This window comes from Tamandua tetradactyla, chromosome 20, assembly GCF_023851605.1.
Source record: "Tamandua tetradactyla isolate mTamTet1 chromosome 20, mTamTet1.pri, whole genome shotgun sequence".
Lineage (NCBI taxonomy): Eukaryota > Metazoa > Chordata > Mammalia > Pilosa > Myrmecophagidae > Tamandua > Tamandua tetradactyla.
The window spans coordinates 38,866,626-38,892,783 of NC_135346.1; the positions used below are offsets into that span (position 1 = coordinate 38,866,626).

The 26,158-nt window shown below is 34.0% G+C and overlaps 1 protein-coding gene across 4 annotated transcripts in view; it reads right to left on the minus strand.

Annotated features, from left to right (window-relative positions):
- Positions 1-290: 290 nt before the first annotated feature.
- CLINT1 (clathrin interactor 1) overlaps positions 291-26,158 on the minus strand; it is a 73,331-nt gene continuing 47,463 nt past the window's right edge. For 3 of the 4 annotated variants that reach the window (XM_077137542.1, XM_077137545.1, XM_077137544.1), the window contains 9 exons: positions 25,607-25,715; positions 24,511-24,675; positions 20,674-20,851; positions 17,617-17,863; positions 15,481-15,550; positions 9,785-9,859; positions 3,744-4,036; positions 1,949-2,153; positions 291-984 (listed from right to left, as the gene is read on the minus strand). In XM_077137542.1, coding sequence (XP_076993657.1) covers positions 638-984; positions 1,949-2,153; positions 3,744-4,036; positions 9,785-9,859; positions 15,481-15,550; positions 17,617-17,863; positions 20,674-20,851; positions 24,511-24,675; positions 25,607-25,715 — 1,689 coding nt within the window. In that variant the 3' untranslated portion in view covers positions 291-637. The remainder of the gene's footprint in view (positions 985-1,948; positions 2,154-3,743; positions 4,037-9,784; positions 9,860-15,480; positions 15,551-17,616; positions 17,864-20,673; positions 20,852-24,510; positions 24,676-25,606; positions 25,716-26,158) is intronic. The other variant, XM_077137543.1, reaches the window with a different exon arrangement.

A 26,158-nucleotide genomic window follows, 5' to 3' on the forward strand; every position in this document is an offset into this window, starting at 1 on the left:
TGCTTAAAGAGGTTTTGTTACAATAAAAATTTGGATAATATAATAGCAGTGTTGCTGGAACATTAGCAAAAGTATATACATTCCAGTTACCTTTGATTTAGCCATAATCACATATGTATGCCTTTTTGGACAAAAATATATTTTTTTTTATAAAAAACCATTTGATCATCCAACTTTAATGATTTTATATATGGAGATTCAAGAGTGGTAGTAAAAGGAACAGACCCGATTGTGACAAGGCGATTCAGGGACAGATAAATCAAGTTCCTCAGGAAACAAAAAGTACAAAATTAGAGATTCAAACACATTTATTCAGCCCTATTCCAGTCTTTCCACAAATTATGATGTTAAAACGGGCTCTTCAATTTATAAAGGCTTTGAATGGTTTCACTATACCATTTGTGGTCTATTCTCACTGGGAAAAATGATTTGGACTGCCTCCTCTAAAAAGTGCCCTTACCTGTCCATCTGGAATACTACATTTTTCACTTTTATAAAATAGCCTTTTTGGTTCTTCATGTAGGTTTATTTTAATTAATTGATAAAAGAAAGGGAAAGTTGATTAGCACATTCCATCCCAATATCACCTATCTGCACAGCTAAAAATCCTTCATTCAATCTGTTTCATTCCATTCTCTTATTTGCTAAAGTTGGCGAAATTCGCAAAGGCATCCTGCTTGGGCTGCACAGTTCCAGAAGCCATGGCTATGTTGGGCATGCCCATTCCCATCGTGCTGGTCAGGCCCATCCCAGCCGTTGACATCCCAATGTTCATGTTCATGCCCATCATGCTCTGATTCATCATGGGAGTATTTCCCAGAGGGGCCATTCCCATGGTGCCAGTCATCACATTGGGCATGCTGAGAGGCACAGCTCCCCCCATCAAAGGGTTAGTCTGCGGTCGGACAGGAAGCATGTTCGATGGAGAACTGAGGTTCACAGCTCCAAAACTTTGCGTCATGACATTCATAGGCTGTTGCAGATCTACCAGAAGAGACAAAATAACTTCACCACACTGAATCCTTAGACTCACAGAGCAGAAAAACAGCACATGCTTCCTGACCACCGATAATTTCTAGCCCAAATAAAATTTCTTTATAGCAATTTTATAGGATAAGTCAATTAACTTGCACTGATTACTCTTGAGAAACACTGAGTGACTGCTGATCCAATTTTCCCAAGAGAGATACAGAAACAATAAGAGGAGTGGGGTGGGTAAAAACGTGAGTCACTTTTAAATCATTCCCACAAAATCCATTGTTAATCCTATCTAACAAGTTAAGAGCTGTTGTGTATCAAAAACCTTAAAAATGTTTATACCTATGACTCACTCTATTTTTAGAACATTATACTAAGGAAAATATAAGTACAAAGATTTATACAAAATCATGGGATTATTTATAATAAAAAAACAATTTAACAATAGAAGAACTGTACACTGATATGATGGAAAACTATAAAGATCTGAAAATGAAATTTTTCCTAAAAATATTCAACACAAGAAAAATGCTCAAAATTTAATGTTGAATGAAGAACAGCAAGAAACAAAACAATATAGACAGAATGATCCCAAGTATTCAAATACGCTTAGAAAAGATAGAAATAAATGTGTTAATGGTGATTATCCCTGAATTGTAGAAGATTTCTTGTCCATCATATTTACCTATATTAAAAAATTTTTTTGCAACAAACATATATTACTTTAGCAACAAAGCCCCGAAAATCCCACAATACAATAAATATTATCACGCCAAGAGCAGAATACAGAATAATTTAATATGCCAGAAAAGACAGCAAGTGAGTATTATGCGAAAAGACCTTAAGTGAACACACAGTCAACTTCACTACTGTTTATGGTATATATTTTTTCTTCATGGCTTGTAGCAGTCCTGTCACCAGGACAAAAGATTACAAGTACGCAAAGAATGGATGTCTTGCAGTAACTTACTCTGTTGTTGAATCATTGTATTAAGCGATGGCTGCTGGGGTTTGGAAGGCTGCATACCAGGGAGTAAGTTGTCTAGGCTGATGTTTACACTGGGGTCAGACCAAGTGGAAGGCAGGGTTTTGCTGACTGATTTCTGGACCATATCTGTATTCTGATTATAGAGAGGATTAGGCTTCTGCAGCACTGTGCTAACATTTTGCAAAGGCTGGAAAATACAAAAATGTTCTAAAAATTATGCATCTATTCATGTTATCAGTCTATAAAAATTATCAGATGGCAATTTAATCAAATAATTCCAAATATATACTAGACTTTGCAATGAACTCCTGAAACTAAAAACAAATACAAATGGTCCATGCTACTGTCTTTAACACTGTGAATCACTCGTTAACCAATGAGGTGCCTCTGAATTCAAAATCATGTTTGATTGGAAAATAACTCCATCATACCTACATTGCCAATTATTCTGCCATCACCCATAGTCTAGAAATCACCATCCCTGAGAAATGTTATCCTTTGTCCCAATGAGTTAGTGGTTTAAAAAAATGCCCAAGGTTAGTACAGCTTTAAGGAAATATATAAGTGGAAATTTATTCTTACAAAACGGAATTCAGGATATGATTTGTGTTATAAAAGGGGTAAAAAAGTATCAGACTGCAAATTATATTTTGGCATCTTGACTAACATTTCCCTGCTCTGTGTATACTTTTACTGCCTACCATAAGCAACATTTGTGGAAATTTGATATATGTGGACCAACGGAGAACAAAGAAGAATTTCAGGAGAAAGACGCAGAGGTGGCTGATGTTACTGGGAATAACCATGGAAGGGACAGAAAAAGGAGTAGGAAGAACAGGACCACGAAGAACAATTTAAAATGTACTACTGAAAAGAACTGTAACATAGTTGCTATTAAGACAGCAAATAAAGTAGACTGGCTTTATGCTTAGGTCACATAAAACAAACTCAAAGAATAAACTGGCTTGTTAAATCTAATTTAATGATGCAAGGGTGTCCTTTTACTTAATGGAAGGTCTAATATTCGTTATTTAGAACAAGTCACCTTTCTGCTTCTTTCTTCTCTTCTTTCATCCTAACCCAAGAGGAGAATCTACATATTAAAATTAGTAATTAGCAACATAAATAAATATTCTCTATAGCTTGAATTAAAAAGTAGTAAGTTCCTGGTAAAACTCAGATACATGTTTAACCACAGCCTTATTTGAATTCTAAGCTAGTAAACACTACATAATTTAGATTAACTGTGAAAAAGTAAATGAAAACTCCCCATTTTAGTTTTTTCCTCAGGAAAACGACAGCATTAAAAGAATAGCCTTGTACTGCTTATATTATGTAGAGGAGGTCCAGAATAGGGAAAAACGTGCACCATGGGAAGATTTCCTACAACACCAATAAGGATGCTTCTTTAAAGACATGACCAGAGTTTTTACTGAGTGGATGGGTGAACTAGTACCTCTGTTCCTTTTTAAGAACATTAAAAAAAAAAATTACTATTAAATACCAGTTTGTCAGACTCAATTAATTTTTGACATGCATGTCCTCTGTGCAAGGCACCATGTTTGGTTTTGCAGGAACTAGAAGATGGACAGGAAACCTTTGCCCTACAGAACTCAAATGACTATACTAGGGAAGAGTAAGGTAAATGCAATGTGAAAAAACAATATATATAAAAATGACTTGCTTTATCCCCTGCATTATTCTAATCCACCATTAGATTAGTTAGAATATCTCAAAGATCATGAACCACAATTTCAAAGGGAAGTGAACAACTTACCTGTGATCTTGACATTGGCAAACCAAGCCCTACAGCATTAGTGCTCATCATAGAGAAATTCATACTCTGGGAAGATGTCATGGTTGCCTGGGATGAGCCCATAAGATCAAACAGGTCTGAAGCATTTGAGGCAGCTGGAGGTGGTCCTAAAGCTGGTTGTGAGCCACTGAAGAGTTCTACAGCTGGCTGTGAGGCACTACCGAAGAGCTCACCACTGGAACTCACAGGGCCTGATGGGGCTTGGTTGAAGGCACTCCAGTCACCAAAGTCTCCATTCCCACTTGTTGCCATAGCTGAGTAAATAAAAAACTAAAAGGATAGCAGACTCTCCAAAATGCACAGAACAAATATAGCAACCTATGAACTGAAAAAAATTAGAGCTGATCTGTGTCCATCCAGATTAACATCTGCAGGTATTATCTCCATCTGGACACTATTCTTTCTCATGAGTATTCCATGAGTGTTAACAAGGTGGCAAAGAAAAAAATAAAACTCCCACATATAAAGTAAAATCCATCTCTTGATAGGTCTGCAGGTAACACACAGAAATTATAATAAAAATTTCCCTTCAACTAACTTTGCAAATCAAATATGCTTCCAGTTAAACAATTACAGTCTAGCCTGGACTCTTACAAGCAAGAAGGAAATTCTAAACTGGTTATACTTTCTCCTGGGAGTCCTGTAATCCTCAAATCAAGAGAATGCTCTGAGCTCATTTAATTCATTATTTCGAACAGTTAAAGAAAAATCAAAGTAGGATCTATATTGTCTTAAGTAATAAAGATGAAAATTGAAAAGAAAAAGCTACATAGAAAAGCACAGCAGAAAAAAGATTAAAAAATTAAGAGTAGAGCTAGTTAATTTCTATAAGAATCTTTTATTCATTTGACCATGCTTCCATTAACAAAAGAAGTGCTATATTCACAATATCACCTTAGTACATTGTTTGCTTCAACTGGGACTGTTCAATCTATTTATTTAAATAAAAGGGGGTGGAATATTGTTTTAAGAGGGAAACTCAAGCTAAAAACAAACAAACAAGCAACGCACACACAAAATCCCTATCACCATACTTCAAAGTGTAATTTTGAATTTTTAAGGTTGAATGCATTCAATAATACAAAATTAATAACAGTCTTATTAAGTGTAGTGGTTTAAGAGCATTACAAATTGTGTGACCCTGGGTAAGTTAGTTACTTAATCTCTCCATGCCTATTTTTTTAACATTTTTTTAAATGTAAAATATAACATACATACAGAAAAGTGATAAATTTCAAAGTTCAGCTTAATAAGTAGTTAAAGAGCAAATTTCAAAGTAAAATATGGGTTATAGTCCCATAATTTCAGGAATTTCCTTCTGGCTGTTCTAATATGCTAGGAACTAAGAAGAAATATCTATATAATGATTCAGTAGTGATAGTTATTTGTTAAATCCTAACTTCTCTGTCACAACTCCTTCCTCTCATTTGATCATTCTCTCAATCATCAGGGATATTAGGGCAACGGTTATTCTAACTTCTTCATGTTGAAAAGGTATGCTGACATTATGGGGTAGGGGAATGCAACGGGCTGATGTTCTTGGATAGACTGGTATTTCTAAGTTTCAAGGCTTATCTGGCGTAGGAACAATCTGGAGATTTTAAAGTTTCTGAAAAACTTAATAAGCAAAACTTTTATAAAACATTAAAGTCTTGGGTTTTCTTTAGGATTTTTAGGAATTCTGTTGGATGGAGCTTGTATGCTTCACTACTTTTTAATTGTGCTAATGCTACTGTCACTTTGAGTTAACCGTCAAAGTACAGGTGAGAGCCAAGGCACTATACTTTCCTTCCTTTAGGTATACCATATAAAAGTCAAGCTTCTGTAAATTCTGCATAAAAGCATATTAACTATTTGCAACACAACAGACAAAAAAGCAAGCTATACTATCTTTTTCATTCTAGGCCATACATGAATCTAAGTAAATAAACCTTTCCTTGAGTTAATGGAACTGAGAAAGCAAAGGTGAAGAAAAAACTACATATAACTGTCATTAGAAAGCAAATACTATGCATTTTCAAGTTAATTAACACCATCTCTTTGCACTCTATGTGCACTTGCAGCCTGGAAATACATTTTGTCTAGACTAAAAGGTAACCAGCCACTGCAATACACTGTCTCATTATGCTAAATATCAAAAGAGAACAATAACATGAGGCTAAAATCATATTATTCTATTACCATATTAAAATGCAAGCACCCTCAAAAGAGAAAGTAATTCACTTAGAAACACGAAGCTCTACCAACAATGTAATACAAGGGCTAGGCTAATATTTATTATCTCAGGGTTTTACTAAAACATGTCTTTGTCTTTACAGAAGAGAGTTAAGAGTTTAAGAGTTTTTAAATTAGTCCTATACATCAAACAATTTAAATGCATTTTAAGTAAGTCACCTGGGTAAAGGTAAGCTTTATGATGATTTTCTATTTGCTTGATCTATATAAAACATAATATAAATGGAAATTGGGGCAAGATGAGTTGTCCCATCTGAAAACTTTATCCGAGATGGTTAATCATGAGAAGAGATTTCTAGTGGGGTACATACTGTTCAGAAATGATTAATCAGTGTTGCAACAGTTTCAGCCCTCTGCATAATGGTGATCAAGTTATTATTAACCACATGCATACACAGATGAAGAAATGTATCACTTAGGCAATATTAACATATTTGAATTATTTACATAATAAATAGATTATGCAAAAAATGAATATAGTAAATAAAGTAGGCAACTTCATATACATAAAAACTTTCAAAATTATACAGGGAAATCTAAAAATTAGGGCAATGTTTATCTTCTCTTTTGATTTACTTAAACAAGGTATTAACCCTTAGGAGGTGTAACCACTTCCAAAATGAAGTAACACTCATTTTGTTTCTAGGAAATACTTGGAATTTACATAAGCAAGCTGTTAAAATACCGCAAAACAAATTAAGAGCAATGCCATCTTTCTTCCTAATGTCTCACAAGCCTAAACCAGACATTTCTAAGTGTATATTTTAATCTAATTTAATAAAACACTGACAGATAATTCTACTTGACATGAATAGGACTAATTCGGGGGGCCAAGATGGCGGCTTAGTAATGTGCGCGCATTTTTAGTTTGTCTTCCAGAGCAACTACTAAATAACCAGAAACAGTACAGAACAGCTCCTGGAGCCATGACAGTGACCGGACACACAGCATACCCCAGTCTGGACCAGCTGCACCGGCTGCGAGTCTATGGAACAGTGAGTTCCCCAAGCTGTGCGCAGTTCCCCAAGCCGCTGCGGCTGCGGCCGGCGCCCGGCGCCCCTCCCTCACAGGCGGCTTCCCGGAGGGAAAGGAAAGAGTCTCTAACAGTAGCAGGAACTGAGTCCAACCAAACACCAATAGTGGCATTAATAAACAAATTCTGACTACTAAAAATAGGCCCCCAGCTCAGGCGAAACTGGTCAAGGTGGAGGTCGCCTATTGGGCTAACCGAAAAAGAGGAAAGGGGACGAAACGGAGCCTTCTGAGGCTGTTTCTACGGAGACTTGGCTGCCTCTGGATTTAGCGGCGGGATTACACACACTGCAACTGCCCCAAATGCAGAAACAGGCTACTTTCAGGGCTGTCTTCCACCTGAACCTTCCCCACGGGAGGGGTGAAACACAACTCAGGTGGAATCCCTCTCTCAAGGAATTCAGACCCCAGGGCTTTGCAATTTGGAGCCATAAAATTTTTTAGGCCTAAAACCAGCCTACAATCTTTCCTCTGTCTCCACCACGCCCCCAGCAGGGAGAGCCTTCCAAAGTTAAAGGAGCCACAATATCTTTTGCTGGTGGGACCCGCAGACAGACAAGCACCATATACTGGGCAAGATAGGAAAAACAGAGCCCAGAGACTTCACAGGAAAGCCTTTCAACCTGCTGGGTCTCACACTCAGGGAAAACTGACACAGGTGATTCCTTCCCCCCGAAAGGAGACCAGCTTAGTCCAGGAAAACCCGGCTGGAGTCTGTAATATCTATGTAGACCCTCCTAAGGGTGGGGAGGGAAAAGGCACATTACAAGCAGGACAAGAAACAAGAAAACAAGAACTGAAAAATTACCCTCTGTTAAACAAAACTTAAGCTAGAGGCCCAGAAAAAGCTGAACTGAAGGTCAATGAACAGATAGACAACAAACTCATCTAGCAAGAAAACCCTAGATAAGATAAGTGAAAGCAATCTTCAGAATAAACTAATTAAGGTAATTAAATGTCCAGACGCCAGCAAAAAATAATAAATCACACCAGGAAAATTGAAGATATGGCCCAGTCAAAGGAACAAACCAATAGTTCAAATGAGATACAGGAGCTGAGACAACTAATTCTGAATATACGAACAGAAATGGAAAACCTCTTCAAAAACCAAATCAATGAATTGAGGGAGGACATGAAGAAGGCAAGGAATGAACAAAAAGAAGAAATGGAAAGTCTGAAAAAACAAACCACAGAACTTATGGGAATGAAAGATACAGTAGAAGAGATGAAAAAAACAATGGAAACCTACAATGGTATATTTCAAGAGACAGAGGTTAGAATCAGTGAACTGGAGGATGGAACATCTGAAATCCAAAAAGAAACAGAAACTATAGGGAAAAGAATGGAAAAATATGAGCAGGGGCTCAGGGAATTGAATGATAATATGAAGCGCACAAATATACGTGTTGTGGGTTTCCCAGAAGGAGAAGAGAAGGGAAAAAGAGGAGAAAAACTAATGGAAGAAATTATCACTGAAAATTTTCCAACTCTTATGAAAGACCTAAAATTACAGATCCAAGAAGTGCAGTGCAAACCAAAGAGAACAGATCCAAATAGATGTTCTCCAAGACACTTCCTAGTCAGAATGTCAGAGGTCAAAGAGAAAGAGAGGATCTTGAAAGCAGCAAGAGAAAAACAATCCATCACATACAAGGGAAACCCAATAAGACTGTGTGTAGATTTCTCAGCAGAAACCATGGAGGCAAGAAGACAGTGGGATGATTTTTTAAATTACTAAAAGAGAAAAACTGCCAACCAAGAAAATTGTCCTTCAAAAATGAGGGAGAAATTAAAACATTTTCAGAATAGGACTGATTCAGTAAAATTTTATCTTTTATCCCTGCCTCATTTTAAGACTTTTTATAGCTAATTTTTAAAATACTGTCTCTCAAACTTCAACTGACCAGTATTTTATAAAACAAACACCACATCCCCTTCACAACCTGAAAAAAATTTTTTAAAAAGGCACAATGCACTCATTAGTCCTTGGTCTCCATACGTCTATAGAAATTACTTTATCCTTATCATAAAGAACCATGACAAGTAGTATTATTCCTAATACTTTCCCAAAGTTCAACCAGAGCCGCAGTATATGACAGAGACAGTAAAATAACACTAAAGCAGTAAGGAAGAAAAGTCCCTACACTTCAATCCTAAACATTCACACCTATATTCTGGTTAGATGTTGGTATTTCTTTACTTCTAATCTAACACAGAGTGAGATAGCTTTGCCTGAGGTCCAACCACTGACTATTTTAGGATGTGTCAAAAGGAATTTCGGTTATTTTTCACAGGGAAAAAAAAATGCTCTTAGGACATCTAAAGTATAAATGAATGAATTTTAATAAGATATTCTATCTAAACCCAATGGCCCCAAGTTCTGTTTATGAAAATCATATAAGCTAAACATTAACTGTAATATTCTTGTTGCTAAAATAAGATTATCCATATTTATTCATACCTACCCATCCTCCATCCCCAACCCCAAAGCTACCCAACAGACACTTAAAATACTTTTTTTTTTAGGGGTACTTGAGTAGTTTGCAACTAAATTAATTCATTTGGAAACTTTAAGACAATGATCTAATAAAATGCCTTTGTGAATAAATTCTTTAGGAATTGCAAACACAAGGAGAAAAATGCCAAAAAGAAGCTTTTGGGTGGGGGGGGGTGTTACTTTATTTTGATAACTTTTCATTTGCCTCTAGATTTCTGCCAATAAAATCATATCATACCTTGGGAAGGGAAACTGCCTGATGCAGCAGCTGAGCCAAAGTCAGCAAATCCTCCAAATAAATCAGCTGATCCTCCTAGAAATTAAGTTATGAGAAAAAAAAACTTTTAGAACTAAAAAACAATTTATAGCAATTTCAGGAAATCATTTTAGCAACTAATGTAAAAAATACCCCCCCACCCCCCCGAAAAAAACCAATATTAGAGCCCTCAGATCCATCACAAAAGCTAGTTTATTGATTTAGGTTTTCATGGTCCATGTTCCCTTTAAACTGTGGTAGTTTAAAGGAAGCATTCATTCCTCAGTCCTATTTCTAGTCAGAAAAATGACACTGTATCTTTAAAGCTATCCTTTACTTACACTCATGAACATAAGGTGGGCATGCAGCTTACACAGTTAATTGTTCTGTATTAAGGTGAGATTCAGATGAACATATTTAAAAATTCATTATTTCATACTGATAATAAAATTTTTTTAAGTGGCATTAGGGAGGAAAGAGAAGAATACTAATTGATAAATTTATGAGAAATGACAGAATCAAAACATTACCCTGAATCTATACTGATGGTAAAATTCTGCTGGAAAATACTAGAATCACAAAATCTCTAAATATCACATCCCACAGATTAGTTACTAATTACAAAGGGATAAATTTACTTTTACAATGGAGAAATTTGATGGATACTATTTTAAGCCAGTGATCAAACTTAATACCACTAATAACTAGAAAAAAATTACTATTTAGGTCTTCTAATGTGAGAGACTGAAAAGGACACAGTCATGCAAGTAGAAAGAAACTCTTGCCAAAAAAATTTAACCTGAATCTAAGGATAAATTAATCAACAAATATAAATTATGTGCCATTCTAGAGAACTCTCTGGACTCTGCTACATTAAAATCAACATCATAAAAGAAACATGACAATGATGAATATGCAACTATGTGATGATATTAAGAATTACTGATTGTACATGTAGAATGGAATGATTTCTAAATGTTTTGTTAATTTTTTTAATTAATAAAAATAAAAAATAAAAAATAAAAGAAACATGACAAGTAAATGAAATATGTGATGCTTGACTAGACCCTAGATTTTAAAAAAATGTTATGCTGAAAGAATGGAATTTGAATACAGATTGTATATTAGACAATTATATTGTTTTAAATCAAAACTCCCCAAATATGAAATTTATATTGTGATTGTATAGGGGAATGTCCCTGTTCTAAGGAGATACATGCTGAAGTCAATGTCTTTTGAAATTCCTAAAAAAAGGTACAGAATAAATGAACTAATGTATGTATATGTGTTTATAAGAACTAGAGAGCAAGACAAAGAAAATGTGACAACCTTTCTGTAGGTTTGAAATCTTTAAAAATAGAAAATTAGGGGAAAAAACTTAAAGTTGATTTGTATAAAAATCAGTCTTGAAAGACACAGGATAGAAGCAATGCAATTATTTCAGTGGACTACTTTTTTCTATTGTTTACTTCATGAAGAAGTACTTGCCTTTTTAATGCATGGAAAAAACAGCTTTTTGCTGTTCTTAAAGGGGTAAGATGTAAATCATAAACATATAGAAATCAATCAATGTATGTATAACACCACACTCTCAAATTCTTATTCGTAAAAACATTAGTAAGAATATTTACATTATCTACAATTTGAACATTATTTCAAGTTTTAATACTTCATTCCTCCCCAATTCAATTATTAGTTAAATAGCTGATAACTATTTAGATCCTTTAGATCCTAGAAAGGATTTAAAACTTAAATAGTTGTCCTTATTTTTGTTTGTCCTTAAGGATTTCACCTCTTAAAAGTCCCAATATTAGAAGTCTAAAGCAGCAGTAGTTCAATTACAGTGCTTTAAATGTTATGTGAACATTATATAGGTTACATCACAGCTGCTTGGCCTGCAGTGCTTAGAAACTAGCCAGGTGGGACTGAAACATCTGGGCTGCACTCAAACACCACCAGGGATGCTTCCAACATCTGGTGCCATTTCTGAATTGTCTTATCGCTGCAAGACATTCTGCCCCATCTGGTTAATTAAAATAGAACCATCTCCCCTTCTTAATAAATGGCCAGCAATAATAAAAACAACAAATCGTTTCTGATACATGTGTACTTGGTATTTCTTTTTAATGTACATTTACTGTAGTCAACTATCAGTGGCCATAACTAATTCCTCATTCCTTCCCTCATTACAGATGCACATACTCACATACACCCTCACTAACCAGCAAATTAACTCCCATCAAGACCAAGGTCCTCCATTCCTAACCAGCACTACATCTCATATGTCCATTTTATATTTCATCATGGGACAGCACAGTGATTTGATTTTCTCTTCCTTAAAAGTATCATATATCATAATAAAATGTGATGAGGAACACACACAAAAAGCAGTAAGCTACATTTTAAATACATAAACCAGCATATATATTAATAAAGACGAACAGGGAAATGAATGCTGTAAACACTTGCTGCTTAATATCCATCAATTTGTTTTTTGGAGTGTTCCTTCATGTTAAATATGTTGATCAAAGTATACTGTTGGGTAACAGAATGACAGTTAATCACTTACTATAACATTAAAGATTTGAAAAGTGGGGATTGTCTTAATTTGGTTCATCCAAGTTACAAATAAACATCACTAAACATATTATATTTTTCAAATCTTATCCAGTCTGGGCTACAAAAGAAAATTCATGTTTAGAGTAAAAGCACTGAAAATTATAGATGACAACTTCAATGTGGATGAAATATATATCTTATTTCTGCCACATCCTAAATTTGAAATTTCAGATAATTACCTAATTTGGTTATTATGCTACACTAACCTCCTACTTAAATGGAAATTATACTACCTTCTAACTTACCTACTGAAAATAATCTCTCTCTCCATTCATACTAGCTTTCAACAGGACTAATTTAAGAATAGTGGATATAAGGAAACACACATAGACATTTTATAATTAGAGGCCACTTTTCTTCTAAAAGGCTCTAACTGTCCTCTAATCTTTTGAAGCACCACAGACTATGCTCTATTTGTATACAATATGATCTTCAACTGAAAACTGTCTCAAAAATTAAAAATTAAAAATTCAGGAAGTTTGTCTCCCTGAGGAAAGACTATCCATACCTATATGTATTATGCTATTCATATTAGTGCCTTAAATTCAACAGAACTCTATATTTAAGCATATTTTAAGATAACTTTTATCTAATGAATTTAAATAAAAGAGTCTACCAAAAATTACTGCGTATGGAAACTGCTGAGTCTCACAATGAGCTATCCTTCAAGATTCCCACATGAGAGCTGTCATTATAAATGAACCATTTCCATCTGCCTTTTCATGGCAGCAAGGAGGTTATTTACAACCACCAGCTGTGAATATGTATTTTCCAAAGCAATACTGTGAACAGGAAAAATACAACAAAACTAGATATTGCTTTAACTATAAAATGGAAATTATTTCCAAAAATTTAATCTAGATTACATTAAAGAAAAAAAGTTTGCATAAAAAATACTTACACATATTAAAAGAAATGATGAAATATGGAAAAATATTTGCAAATATATGAGTTAATATCTATAAGATGAGGGATTCTTAAAATATCAATGAGAAATAAATACCCCCAATTGAAAAAATGGACAAAGAGCATAAAAAGACAAAAGAAACACAAATGTCCTATAAAAATATGAAATGTTCAAATTCAGGTAAAATAAAATGAAATACTAGTTTCTCCTCATCAAATCAGAATATTTTGAAAGATACTATTTTGTTATTTTATAATAAGAGAAGAATTTGGAAAAACAAAACAATGTCCAAAATGTCCAAAAATAAAGAATTAGTTATATACAATATATTGACAAAATGTAGAATGTAAGACTATAAATCAGTGAAAAGTTTTGTAATAAAAGAATATCAACTATCAAAAAGAAATGGTCATGGGACATTGTATGAAAACTACAAAAAACCAATCATATTTAGAAATCTGAAAAATATTTGTCACATAAGTTATAGAAAAATGTAACAGAAAAACAGTATTCACCAAAATTATTAATAGTTAAAGTCATGTAAGTTATGGTGGCTCATATGTTTCGTTTTCCACAAAAAGTATGTATTGCTTTTAATAATCAGTGAAAAGGAGAATATGTTAAAAATCTTTTACTTTTGTAAACCTGCTTTTAAACTAGAGAGAACCCCTCCTCCAAATTCTATCGTATGAACTGTTAGACTAAAGAAATAACAAGATGATTCATATTCAAGCAAATACCTTCAATGAACTTTAGTTGTTACTGGGGACACAGTAACAAGTTGAAATGTAATGAAAATTTTGGTTTTAATATATCTTAATCTTCAAAAAAATTTCACTAAAAAATAATTCAAAACAGACTGCAAGTCATGTAAGGTATCTCTACGGGTACTAACTAGTGCAGTTTGTTTTGAATCCCATTTATTGTGCCAAAACTATTTTGTGTAATAAACAGTATCTTAATCAATACCTAGATTCCTTAATTAGAAAGGGTCAAAAGAGGCAACTTGGACTTCTTTATTATAGAGGTGAGGTACACTAAAAAAATGAAGCAATAATTTTCAGAACTCTATTTTTAGCTGGCTTATTTTCTAAGACTTTAAATTATTATTCATTTCTTAAAATGCTTAGTTAGAAATATGCTGTATGTAAAAGCCAACACAATATCAAATGAATATATACTTTAAAAGAGTAACAACGGAGAATGGTGTTGATGGTAGCATAACACTATGAATGCAATGAACACAACTAAAGTGGTTAAAATGGGAAATTTTATGCTGTATATGTAAGCACAATTAAAAAGATACAGTAGCACACACCAAAAATCCCGAGCATCTAAAAAAATCAGGAGATACTTATCTGTTGAGTGGTACAGATGCCGTATCTCCTTAGCTTTAATAGTTCATATCCATATTAGCTGCATGATGGTACTATAACAAATATGGGCACATGTGGTAAATGGCACCCAAATGGCATTCCAAATTGTAATGTTAATATGGTAGCATCTTATACTTTCTCATGTGTAGGTGGTAAAGATCTAATATCTAATTTTCTTTCACTGCTGCATTCAATTAAAAATATATTATTAAACATTTAAATAGAAACTCACGGTAACTAAATTTATGTACTGATTGGAGGGGGTGGTCTTTGTAAACTGTTTTTAACACACTGTTTCAAATAGGAGATAACTTTAAAAAGTAATTCTGATAACTACTTACTGCCTAGCTACCACAGATGATGTTTTGCCAGGTCTGAGAGTCAAAAAAGGTGCGTTTAAAGGACAATTGGGATAAATGGATGCATGTATACAAAGATAAATAACAAATAATAACATGGTTGTGTCTGCCCATGCAAAAAAAATTAAATAAAACAAAATAATAATAACCTGGTAGTTGTAGTGAGTGGTAAAGGCCATAGGTGCTAAAGAAATTTAAAAAATAGAGATCAGCAAATTAATATGCAAATATTTAAGCACTTTTCTCCTTTCTTTTAGCCAATTAAACAATTAACCCCAAATAATGCTCCAGGTTCACTAATTTCACATTTAAAATATATTAATGCAAATAAACAGCAATTTTCTTTTTCATTTGGCATTTTAAAAATAATTCTGAAAGGAAGATTATTAAAAATAAAAAGCCAATGTGGAAGCTTACCTGTTGATTGGCCGGTGCCATCAAACAGATCAACAAGGTCACCAGATGACTTGCTGCTAGGCACTGAAGTCTAAAAGCAAACACAAAACTAATAAGCTTAGCAAACACATTTCTATACTCTAAAAGTCTTCAATGAGAAGAAATTGACTTGTAAATTTTAATCAGCTCTACCCATCTCTTAATTTCCAACTTAGATACAAATACCTGTAATTACTGTGATAAGCGTAGATTTAATTTGCTAAAAAACCAAAACCAAAAAAAAATCCAGTAGTGAATCCTTATGAAGAAACAGTAAGTTTAAGTAATTATACTTGCAGCACTGTAAACGTTCCTAACATGTATACCTTCTTTTTAAAAATTCTTTTTTTTTTCCTGGTACATTTCACTCTGGCAAACACATCTTCCAAATCCCCCTCAAATTTTAATGCTATGTATTGAATCATTTGGGGGAACTTTAGAAATACATATGTCCCAGCTCCACCACAAAAAAACCGATTTAATAATTGCCCAGGATGGGATGCTGGCCTGTATAGTCTTTTCATGCTCAACAGCTAATTCTAATATATAGCAATGGTTCAGAACCTCCGCATTAAAGGTCAAGATTCTATCCAGCTTTAAAATCCTATGAGTCTAGGAACTTTAGCAACATATATTCTGTTTACCATACAAGTTAGTATAATTCAATGTTGTCTGATAAGCCTTGATTTCCAATAGTTTTATATATAGTTCCAAAACTGAACTGGGGGGCTTGGAGTTGTAATGTTATACATACTGATGCATATGTCCTGTATGCTCAATACTTACATGGTGAATTAGGACTGCAATGCTAGGCAACAGGAGACTGCCTACAAGTTCCTAGGCATATTAATTTGGCTTTCTTTAAAGATAAATACTATTCTGTGGTTCAAAACAGCCTTGTGACTGAAAAATATCAGGAGCAACTGGGTTAACTTTTTAAGAACTTCATTCAGCCTTCTAGATATTTAATAATAGAAAACAAAAACAGAAAGTCTAATACCACAAATATATTTGTGCAGAGTACAGTACAAAATTATATTTAAAATTCCTTTAAGATGAGACTAAAACTATCAATTTATTTTAAAAATAAAACCAATTACACAGTTTTGATTATTTTCCTCATGAAACCTTAAATGAGTTACATATATAATAGTCATCATGAATTTGAGTTCTGAGTTCATTATTATAACCAACCACAAGATCCTAAGCAGCTATCAGTAAGATAAATGCATCCACAGCAGGAGAAATCAAAGACCACAAAAAATGACAGACATTTCCTCTCTTTCACTACAACTAAATAGACCTAGGTCTATTTCTAGAGTCATCTACCATTTGCAAGACACGTTAAAAAACAATGTTGCCCTCATTTTAGCTAGTTTCTGATGTTCGGTAAACACTAGTGGGAGTGGGGGAGAGCGACAAAAATAACAATTTAGTCTCCCGTGGAAAATCTCCCTCTTTGTCAAACCTGTTTAAAAGACTAGCATGTGACAGGTACCCAGTAGGTGAATTTCATTTCTATAAATAACATATAAATTAGGAAGATAGAGAATGCTTCCTCTACTGATCAGCAGTGATCACCTGGCAAGCAAGTCTCCCTTTTATAGGTATCATCTCCACATTAAAAATGAGGTTAAATGACTTAGTTCCTCTTTTGTCATTTCTAGGAACTTAGGAACTTCTAAACACCCTTGTATTTTTTTTTTTTTTGCATGGGTAGACAGTGGTAATCGAACCTGGGTCTACGGCATGTCAGGCGAGAACTCTGCCTGCTGAGCCACTGTGGCCTGCCGACCCCTGTATTTTTCTTATTGCATCAAGCTGTGTTTAGGGGTGGTATCTAGAAGGAAAGAGATGCAGTCATTACTTTCTAATTTACAACCTTTCCAAATCAACCAAGAGTACTGTTTCTACTTTCATAAAAAGGAAACAGAAAATCATTCAGCAGTTGGATAGATTTCTTCTCCCAAAGAGATTTCTTATTACTAATGACTATGAATAATACATGTCAGACAATCTGTGAGTGCCCAGAACTTCCCAAGCCTACCAATAAAGGAATTCTAAAATTAATTTATAGGATTAAACCATGTATAATGTGTAAACTCGTGCCATTCACACCTTAACAGAAGACTGAGGTGTATGGGTTGAAGTATTCTGATCTGGACTTGCTTTGTCCCCTGTGTAATGTGCTGCTGCTCCAAGATCAATGGTTTTGGAAGGATTCGCTGTGCGCTTGTGTCTGGTTGTGGTGGTCTCTGTGGCCTGTGTGATATGGATATGCTTTGTCGTCACAGTCTCCTCTTCATCTTTGAATTCACCTTTGGGAGATCTGCCTCTTCTTGCTTTCTTTTCCTCATCGCTGTCACTAAAAGATATTAAAAATGAAGCAAAATAAAAAGACTTGCGATTATTTTTAAATGGAGTCCTTAGTGATTTGAACCAAAGAAATTTCAAACGCAGTAACTCCAAAATTCCATACTTTGACTATATGACAGGGATTAACAGAATGTTATCAAAGCTATCTGAATAATAATGTGTGTGTGTGTGTGTGTGTTGGGGAGTTGAAGTGGGAACCCACAGAATCCTCTCGGTAACTCTGAAATACTGCTACAAACAAGCATTTACACAAATGTGTACAAATAAAAAAAGTCTGAAAGAACTCAAGTGCTTACTTATAGATTTAAAGTCTAATTATAAGAAATAAAAGAGGAGAGTTACTGTCATATAATCAACCAATAAGACACTGGTAATTCAAACATCTGAGTTTTATGACAATTTTATTGAACTGTATCATATGCAAACAGCTAATGTTCTGCTTATATAACGTAATTCTGTTACTAGTACATTCTCATGTACTAATGCACTTTCATAATAATATAATTTCAGTGGAATCTTTTAAATATTATTCTATCTTAATTCAAATGATTAATCTCAACTATAAAGGCAGAAAAATGTAAGGTAATATACTTTGTAACAACTGTGCTCTATTTTATTATAGCATTAGGAGATCAAACTTATGTAACTATGGAGATTGCTTTCTAGGATATATTTAAAGTGTTTCTGAAATAATTCCCTTTTGAACACATTAAAAAAACTCTTTTTCGTTTTTTAATATTGCAAAAAGAAAAAGACCTAATGAGCAAACAATTGGGGTTTTTATATGCTCGCAAAGAAAATGTCAGCACACTCTGTACTCTAGTAACAAGGCATTGGTTTTTTACTGGTCCAAGTAGTACAAGAGAGAAATTACCTGGAATATGCTCCATTACTTAATTTTAGAGTAGGTGGTTTAATTTATAAATATCGTGGAATAAAACCCTTAAAATTTTCCTTTAAACTATGACTATTATTACTGATGCAATTTAACTCAAACTAATCTAAAGCAATTTCTACTTAAATATAAACCAATTTGAAACTTGTGTAAATCAAGTATTAAGAATGTCTTCCTGCACAGAGCAAAGGGGTTAAATGTAGTTTTATACACAAGCATTTTAAGGAACCGATAAGTTCTGATAAGTGTTCAAAAGTAAGTGTACTAATTTCCCAACAATAAATAATCTAAAGAGTCCCACTATCAGTACTATAAGCATAACTGAAATTCCTTACCTTTCTGATATCCAATTTCATTTAAGTGAAAGAAAATTTCTTTTTCTACTTGAGAATATAAACCTGCTTAGCACACAATGAAACACAAGATTCATACCTGATCATGTTTAAGAAATCCTGAATCTAATATTGAACTACTAAGTCCAAAATTCTGCTATCATGCTAGAAAGGTCGCATTTGTCTCAAAATCTACTATGGTCTCACAATCCTCCAAGACATACAGTCTCTGGTGTATCCTTTAGTTACTATGATAAACAGCATTCTACTCTTGCACATTCTGCCCCTGAAGTAACATAGGGGAAAAAAATCAGGGAAGAAACAGAAAGAAAGAAAGAAAGGATAGATAAAGCAAGGAAAGAAAATCTGAGGGGGGAAGGACAATGGACAAAGTAACAATGCAAGAGAATGTACACGGTTAGATCTCTAACCAGACTACATACATGATTCCCATGCTTCTTATGCACACTGACATATTAATAAGGGGAAAATAGCACAACATATTTGAAGTAAGCACCACTTCCCAAAGTTTAGCATTTGTAATTATTATATGCATACTCTTTCAATATAAAGGAACTGGATATACAATTATAAAATGATTTATTCAAAGTACTAAAATTAATTCTGGCTTTTGAGAATTCACATTATCTTGAAATAGATAGGCATTTCCAGAGATTCTGGAAACATACTGACAAGAAAATATTTCAAAACCTCAATAGGTTCAATATTAGTATATCCTTTTACTTGTATCTTTTTTTAGTGACCCCAAATCTGAGCTAGTTAGACATTTTCCTACATAGGAAAAAAGAAATGGTACATAGGAAAACTTACTTGAAGTCACCAACAATATTACTTAAGGCAAGTTCCACATAGTCTGATTGAGCCTCCGATTTTACTTCTGAATAATTAGGGTAAAATCCTTACCCCACCTAATCTAATAGGGACTTTGTACGGCACAAATGCCAAAAAACTTTAAAAATCTGCTTTGCAAATTAACTGCTATATGTATTCCCTTTAAATTGGCAAAGAAACTATATATGCCATATTGGTAAGTAAGAACAAAAAGTAAATGCTACAAAGTTTCAATATATTGTCCTTCTAAACAAAAAAGAAATGCTCTACTGTCAGAATATTAGTTTATGAAAATATATGTCTATAGTCTCAAAAACTTCTTGGTCCAAAAATCTACTTGGAATTTTTTTTCTGGTACATGATGACAGTATCATAATGAAATGACAGAGGAAGAATTAAATTTCAAATCCTTTAACATCTGTTTATACTTAATATATTATAATAATGATTTCATTATTCCTCAGCAATAGCTTAAAAATCCCTAGATCATCTGATACCCAAATGCAAAATAAAAGTTCTTACTAGGGAAAAAAGAATTCCAATGGATAAGTAGCTTGAATAAAAATACAGAGGAAAAATGATCAACTTTAAACATGAATGGACATAGACAATATGGATAGTCATCAATACTAATTGTAAATCATGTTTGACTTAGCATTTTAAAACAACTACAAGAGGTAGCACCCATTACAAGAGACCCAGGAGACAAAGTGTTAATACCTGCATCTTTCTGGAGAGTCTTCTCTATCTTTCCTCCGAAATTTGCTGATGGTGTCATCAATTGTGCTTCCAATTTTATCGCTCAGTTCACCTAATTTATCACTGAATGGAAAAGCACTCTTGTTTTTATCCCACTCTTCATCCCATTTTGATTTGGGCTCAGGATCATATCTTTCACCTACATAAAGCATTAAAAAAAAATAAAAAAGCAACTCTTAAGGTCATTAAATTCAAAGGCCGTCTCTAGCCCTTATTTCTGAAGCTTTCCTCATAATAAAATAGTTTTCAAAGGAAAACAAAAAGCGCCTACAGTGCTGAATCAACACAATTACAGCAAGGCACAGCATGTAATAATGCCAGTTATTAAGTGGCAGGAATGCAGATTCAAAAGCTTTGTTTATGAAAACTTATACAACCTTAATGCAAAGGAAGTTCTTAAATGCTGTTGAAAGGAGTAGTGGAAAACACAAAAACCAACCTAAGCTACATAAGGCAAAAGAGAAATGGCAATCATTTGGTTTTTACAAAACCCATACCAAACTCTGAAATCTGTTCTACAACTAATTGTTGTAATGTGCTTTGAAATTTATTGCTTTTTTGTACATGTTATTTTTCACAAAAAAAGAAAAAATATTCAATCGTAATGACAGAATTAAAAAAAATAAAAAAAGAATTGAAAAGAGTACATTTGAATTTGGTTTGCTAATATTTTATTTGCATGTATGTAATACCTACATATGTATTTATGATTAGCTGTAGCTTTATTACTGTCCTAGACTGGGTTTTGCTGTCAAAATTATACCACTGAATAAAAGGTCACTTCAATATTTCATTCCAATCTCTTTATGGTTTTTTAATTATTAGAAAAGAATTGGACAGCAATAGTCTCTTAAAAATAAAAAAAACTAAAGGAAACTACCTTGAATGCTGCACATCCCAATAAGCTGAAAGGACTCAGTAATTGTCATTCTTGCATATAAAACTAGAAAAATAACTTGATAGATTTTTATAGCATGTAAAAGCATTCTGCAATCACTAAAAAGAAAATTTTCTAACCACCAAAAATTACACACACTAGACTAACAAAGTACGCTCAGTGTGCTGGTTTGAAAGGATTATGTCCCCTAGAAAAGCCATGTTTTAATCTAAATCCATTTTGTAAAGGCAGAACAATCCCTATTGAATACTGTGTGCTTGAATCTGTAATTAGATCATCTCCCTGGAGATGTAACTCAATCAAGAGTGGTTGGTACACTGGATTGGGGGAAATGTGTCTCCACCCATTTGGGTGGGTCTTGATTAGTTTCTGGAGTCCTATAAAAGAGGAAACAGTTTGGAGAATGAAAGAGATTCACAGAGATCAGAGAATGCTTTAGCACCATGAAGCAGAGAGTCCACGAGCCAGCGACCTTTGCAGATGAAGAAGGAAAATGCCTCCTGGGGGAGCCAGGAAGCCAGGAGAGAAAGCTAGCAGATGATGCCTCGCTTGTCATGTGCCCTTTCAGGTGAGAGAGAAGCCCTGACTGTGTTCACCATGTGCCTTCTTACTTGAGAGAGAAACCCGGAACTTCATAGGCCTTCTTGAACCAAGGTATCTTTCCCTGGATGCCTTTGATTGGACATTTTATAGACTTGTTTTAACTGGGCCATTTTCTTGGTGTTAGAACTGTAAACTAGCAACTTATTAAATTCCCCTTTTTAAAAGCCATTCTGTTTCTGGTATATTGCATTCCAGCAGCTAGCAAACTAGAATACTCAGGCAGTTCAGAATAGTGATGGACTATTCTTCAAAGCCCAAACATAGGCTTAAACTAGTGAAACCCAGGGAGCCTGTCTGAGTTTAAAAATGAAGAGATCTCAAACCAAAATGTCAAGATTTCTTAGTCCCTGCCCTTGAGGACCTAAAGGAGTGATGGGAATTAAGGGCACTAAATGGAATTCTTCTATTTTTTCTTTTTTTTTTTTTTCGCATGAGCAGGCACTGGGAATTGAACCCGGGTCTCCGGCATGGCAGGTGAGAATTCTGCCATTGAGCGACCATCACACCACCTGAATCCTTCTATTTTTATGTTCAAACACAACAGAAGAGGTGAGACATTGGAAGGTACAGAGAAATCACATGAAGTTAAAAAAAATAAAGGAAACACTGAAAACAAGTTAGTTGGAGAAAAAAGAAAAGAGCAATGAGAAACAATAAATGATCAAACAGTGGCTAACGGAAGTTTGTTTTGAGTTTTTATTAACAAGCTGTGATAACATGCAAGCCTTCTGGTGAATGAGAAAAACTATTTTGCTGAGTTACCTAAAAAAAGGCATGATTAAAATTTTTCTGCAAGATTCTGAGTATTTTAACACCATGCTAAATTAGTGTAAAAGATACTGGATATTGGTAAAACATCTTGTCGAAATAAAAAACAAAAAAAAGTAGTTGATTAGTTTAAGTTTCTGAATAATATAAAACATTAAAACCAATTTAGCAAAGAATGTGATACAAACACACAGGATGTTCAATTCTACTTCTAATGCAGACCCTGCAAGTAGTTCATTGTGACTGTGTCTGAAAACTTACTCAGTATTCTAAATTTATCTGACGTAATTATATATTGTGCTGGTAGAAAGATGGATTCAAACAAGTAGAATGAGAAAGTGAGTGACAAAAAGTAATTTCTACCCAAAACACATTAAGTTGCTGTAGCTACACTGAAAAAGTTAAGGAATAAAATAACTACTTAGTCAAATAATCCAAAAATTTCTTGCTCACTTGACCAAACAACTTCCAAATTTATTTAAATAGTTCAGAGAAATATATCCAATTCAAGAACTGACTTTCATGTGATACCAAAACATTCAAAAATTAACTTTTCAGCTGTTAGGAAACACTGTTAAAACAGTAAATAAAGAGCAGCATTTTTCTTCTTTGAGGAAGGAAAGCAGAGGAGTGAAGATATTAAGTTACATTACAGGTAATCACAAAAAAGAAATAAAAGATTTTTACAGCGCTCCAATGAAGAAGTTAAGAGACCTCAGTATAAATCATATATAAACAAACTTCGATACAGGTGGGGGAAGCTATAGTGCCCCACATACACCTGCTAAGATATACATGGACTGGCCTATCTCTGATACACAAAGGTATCAGAGGATTGTCAGAGCTCATCGGACAGAACTCCAAAGGGACATACTGTGAAGAGTTTTCCTTATTTGTGTACTGTTTCAAGCACCAAGTACCCTATTTTAGGGAAACCACATTATCCTATTACATTAACAGTAAACATGAAAAACAAATGTTCTAGCAGCTCTAAAATGTATTAGGAATAATAAACAAAGTAACAGGGCTAGACGAAAAACTGACAGTATCATCTATGTTAAGTGAACACTTTACACATTGCTTAATTAAGGTAAGAGACTGGGATTGGACAGACTTACAGGAAGCTTACATATCTTTGGACAAAAACAAGGCTATCTTGAGTTCAAATGAGGAAGAGGAATCTCTTCATCAGACTTTTAGTTATGTTCTAAACTGTGAGTACAAAAACCTTTTTTCAAAAAATGGTAACCCTAAGAGGGGAGGGTATATACATCTATTTTATTCTGTATGTCAACTTAAAATTTGCAGTCATTTAATTTACCATTAGTGGTTAAAATAATATTCTTGAGCCCACAAAAATAAAAAGTAGACAGGAATATTCCCAAGATCCATGTAGTAGGAGCCATAATGAGTATTATGTATATTTTAGTATTCTATGTATTTCTGGAAAAAAAAATGGCATTTTGGTCTTTAATATTTCCCAAGTAGCTAAACCAATGCTTAGGGGGCAAGTTGTCTTTGATACTTACTGTATCTGAATCCTCCAACACTATCTGAGGAAACCCCAACATATTTGTCTTTGTTCTTTTTTGCTTTCTTTCGCTCTTCACGAAGTCTGTCGTCATCCTGAGCAAATTCAACCAATTCTTTCACTTTCTGGCGAATATTTATACCTTGGTCCTTGCCATGCTCATCTGTGAGAATGGTAAGGGAGAAATGAAACCTTAAGAATTCACTTAACGTGTATCAAACCCCTTAAGACAAAAAAATGCATGCTACAGTTTCCACATTATAATGTGGAAAATTGCAATATTTTAAAAATTAATAAGGAGGTGAATTGTGTAATTTAACTTTGTCATCTTCTTTTTAGCAAATTCTGAGTTGGCCTATAAGTTCTAAAGAGCTAAAAAGGACTACAGATAATGGTAATAAGCAAGGTCAATTAAAGATCCACTGAAAAGGGTTACTGATGATGACTATACAAAACAGATTCATATCCATAAATGTCTTTTATTCTACTGTAGTTCAACAAAACAAAACAAAACTAATGTTTTAGTGACTGAAAGGCACCTATATGTCTTGGTTTCACCAACAGGAATTAGGAAACACTAATTAACAGGGTTTAGTGTAGCTGAAAACTTGAATTTTTTAAGTGCTTTCAACTGGGGTATGCTACAAAATGAAATGTGCTTCGTTCTCTAGCCTCGTTCGCATTCAAAACACACTCTGGCCTTACTGCCTTTGCACAGTAAATATTATTTGGTGGGAGGAAAAAAAAAACCCAGCTTCAAACAGATGTGTGTGTTTTGGAGCTCTAACCTTTTCTTCCCATATGATTAAAGCTATTCCTTTATGGACACCACAGGGGACCAGTCTCCAGTGCATATTTTAATATAAACCCGAACACTCATGTTGTGTTGGTTCTGTTGTTATTAGCCAGTCTTTTCTGCAAGTTCTTGTCTTCACTAATTAATACTCTAGGGCCCCACGTCTTGGATTCTGCGCTCGTCACACAACCAGCAACAGTCATATTCTAATTAGAGCAGAGAAGCTTCTAAGCTGGTTCAGGTGACTGACAACTCCAACTACTGTTTTAATTTGCTTATAAGGTTTTCTATTGCTCACCTACAAAGTGGTAATTTTCCAGGGATCGCAAATCATAAATGTGTTCTCTGGCACTTGTAACAACACGCTCTGATCCATTCCTTATGAGGTAAGCTAGGAGCAGCAATGACTGTTAAAATACAAAGCACCAAATGATTTCACAAAAGAAATTCTGGTAGAGCTTTGGTAAGTGGTTAAAAAATAATTTCCCGATATTAACAAATAAATAATTTTCATCTGTGTGTATGAAGCAGTTTCTTTACCTTACACACTAGGCTTTACATACAAAGTATAGAACTTAAATGATTAATTTGAAGTTCTTCTCATACCAAGCATAATAAACAATTACAAAACATCCACTGGAAACCAGATGGCAAAAGATTAAAAAAAAAAAAAGAATTAGAAATTCTGATGTTCAAAAATACCTAAACATCTAAAATATGAAGAGTAAGTCTGTAGAAAACTAGCTCTATTTTTAATTTTCATTTGGGCATTATGGAAGCATGAACTTCTAGAAATATCAGCTATTAAAGAGAACATCTAGTAATATTATGATAGCATGATATTTTTCCA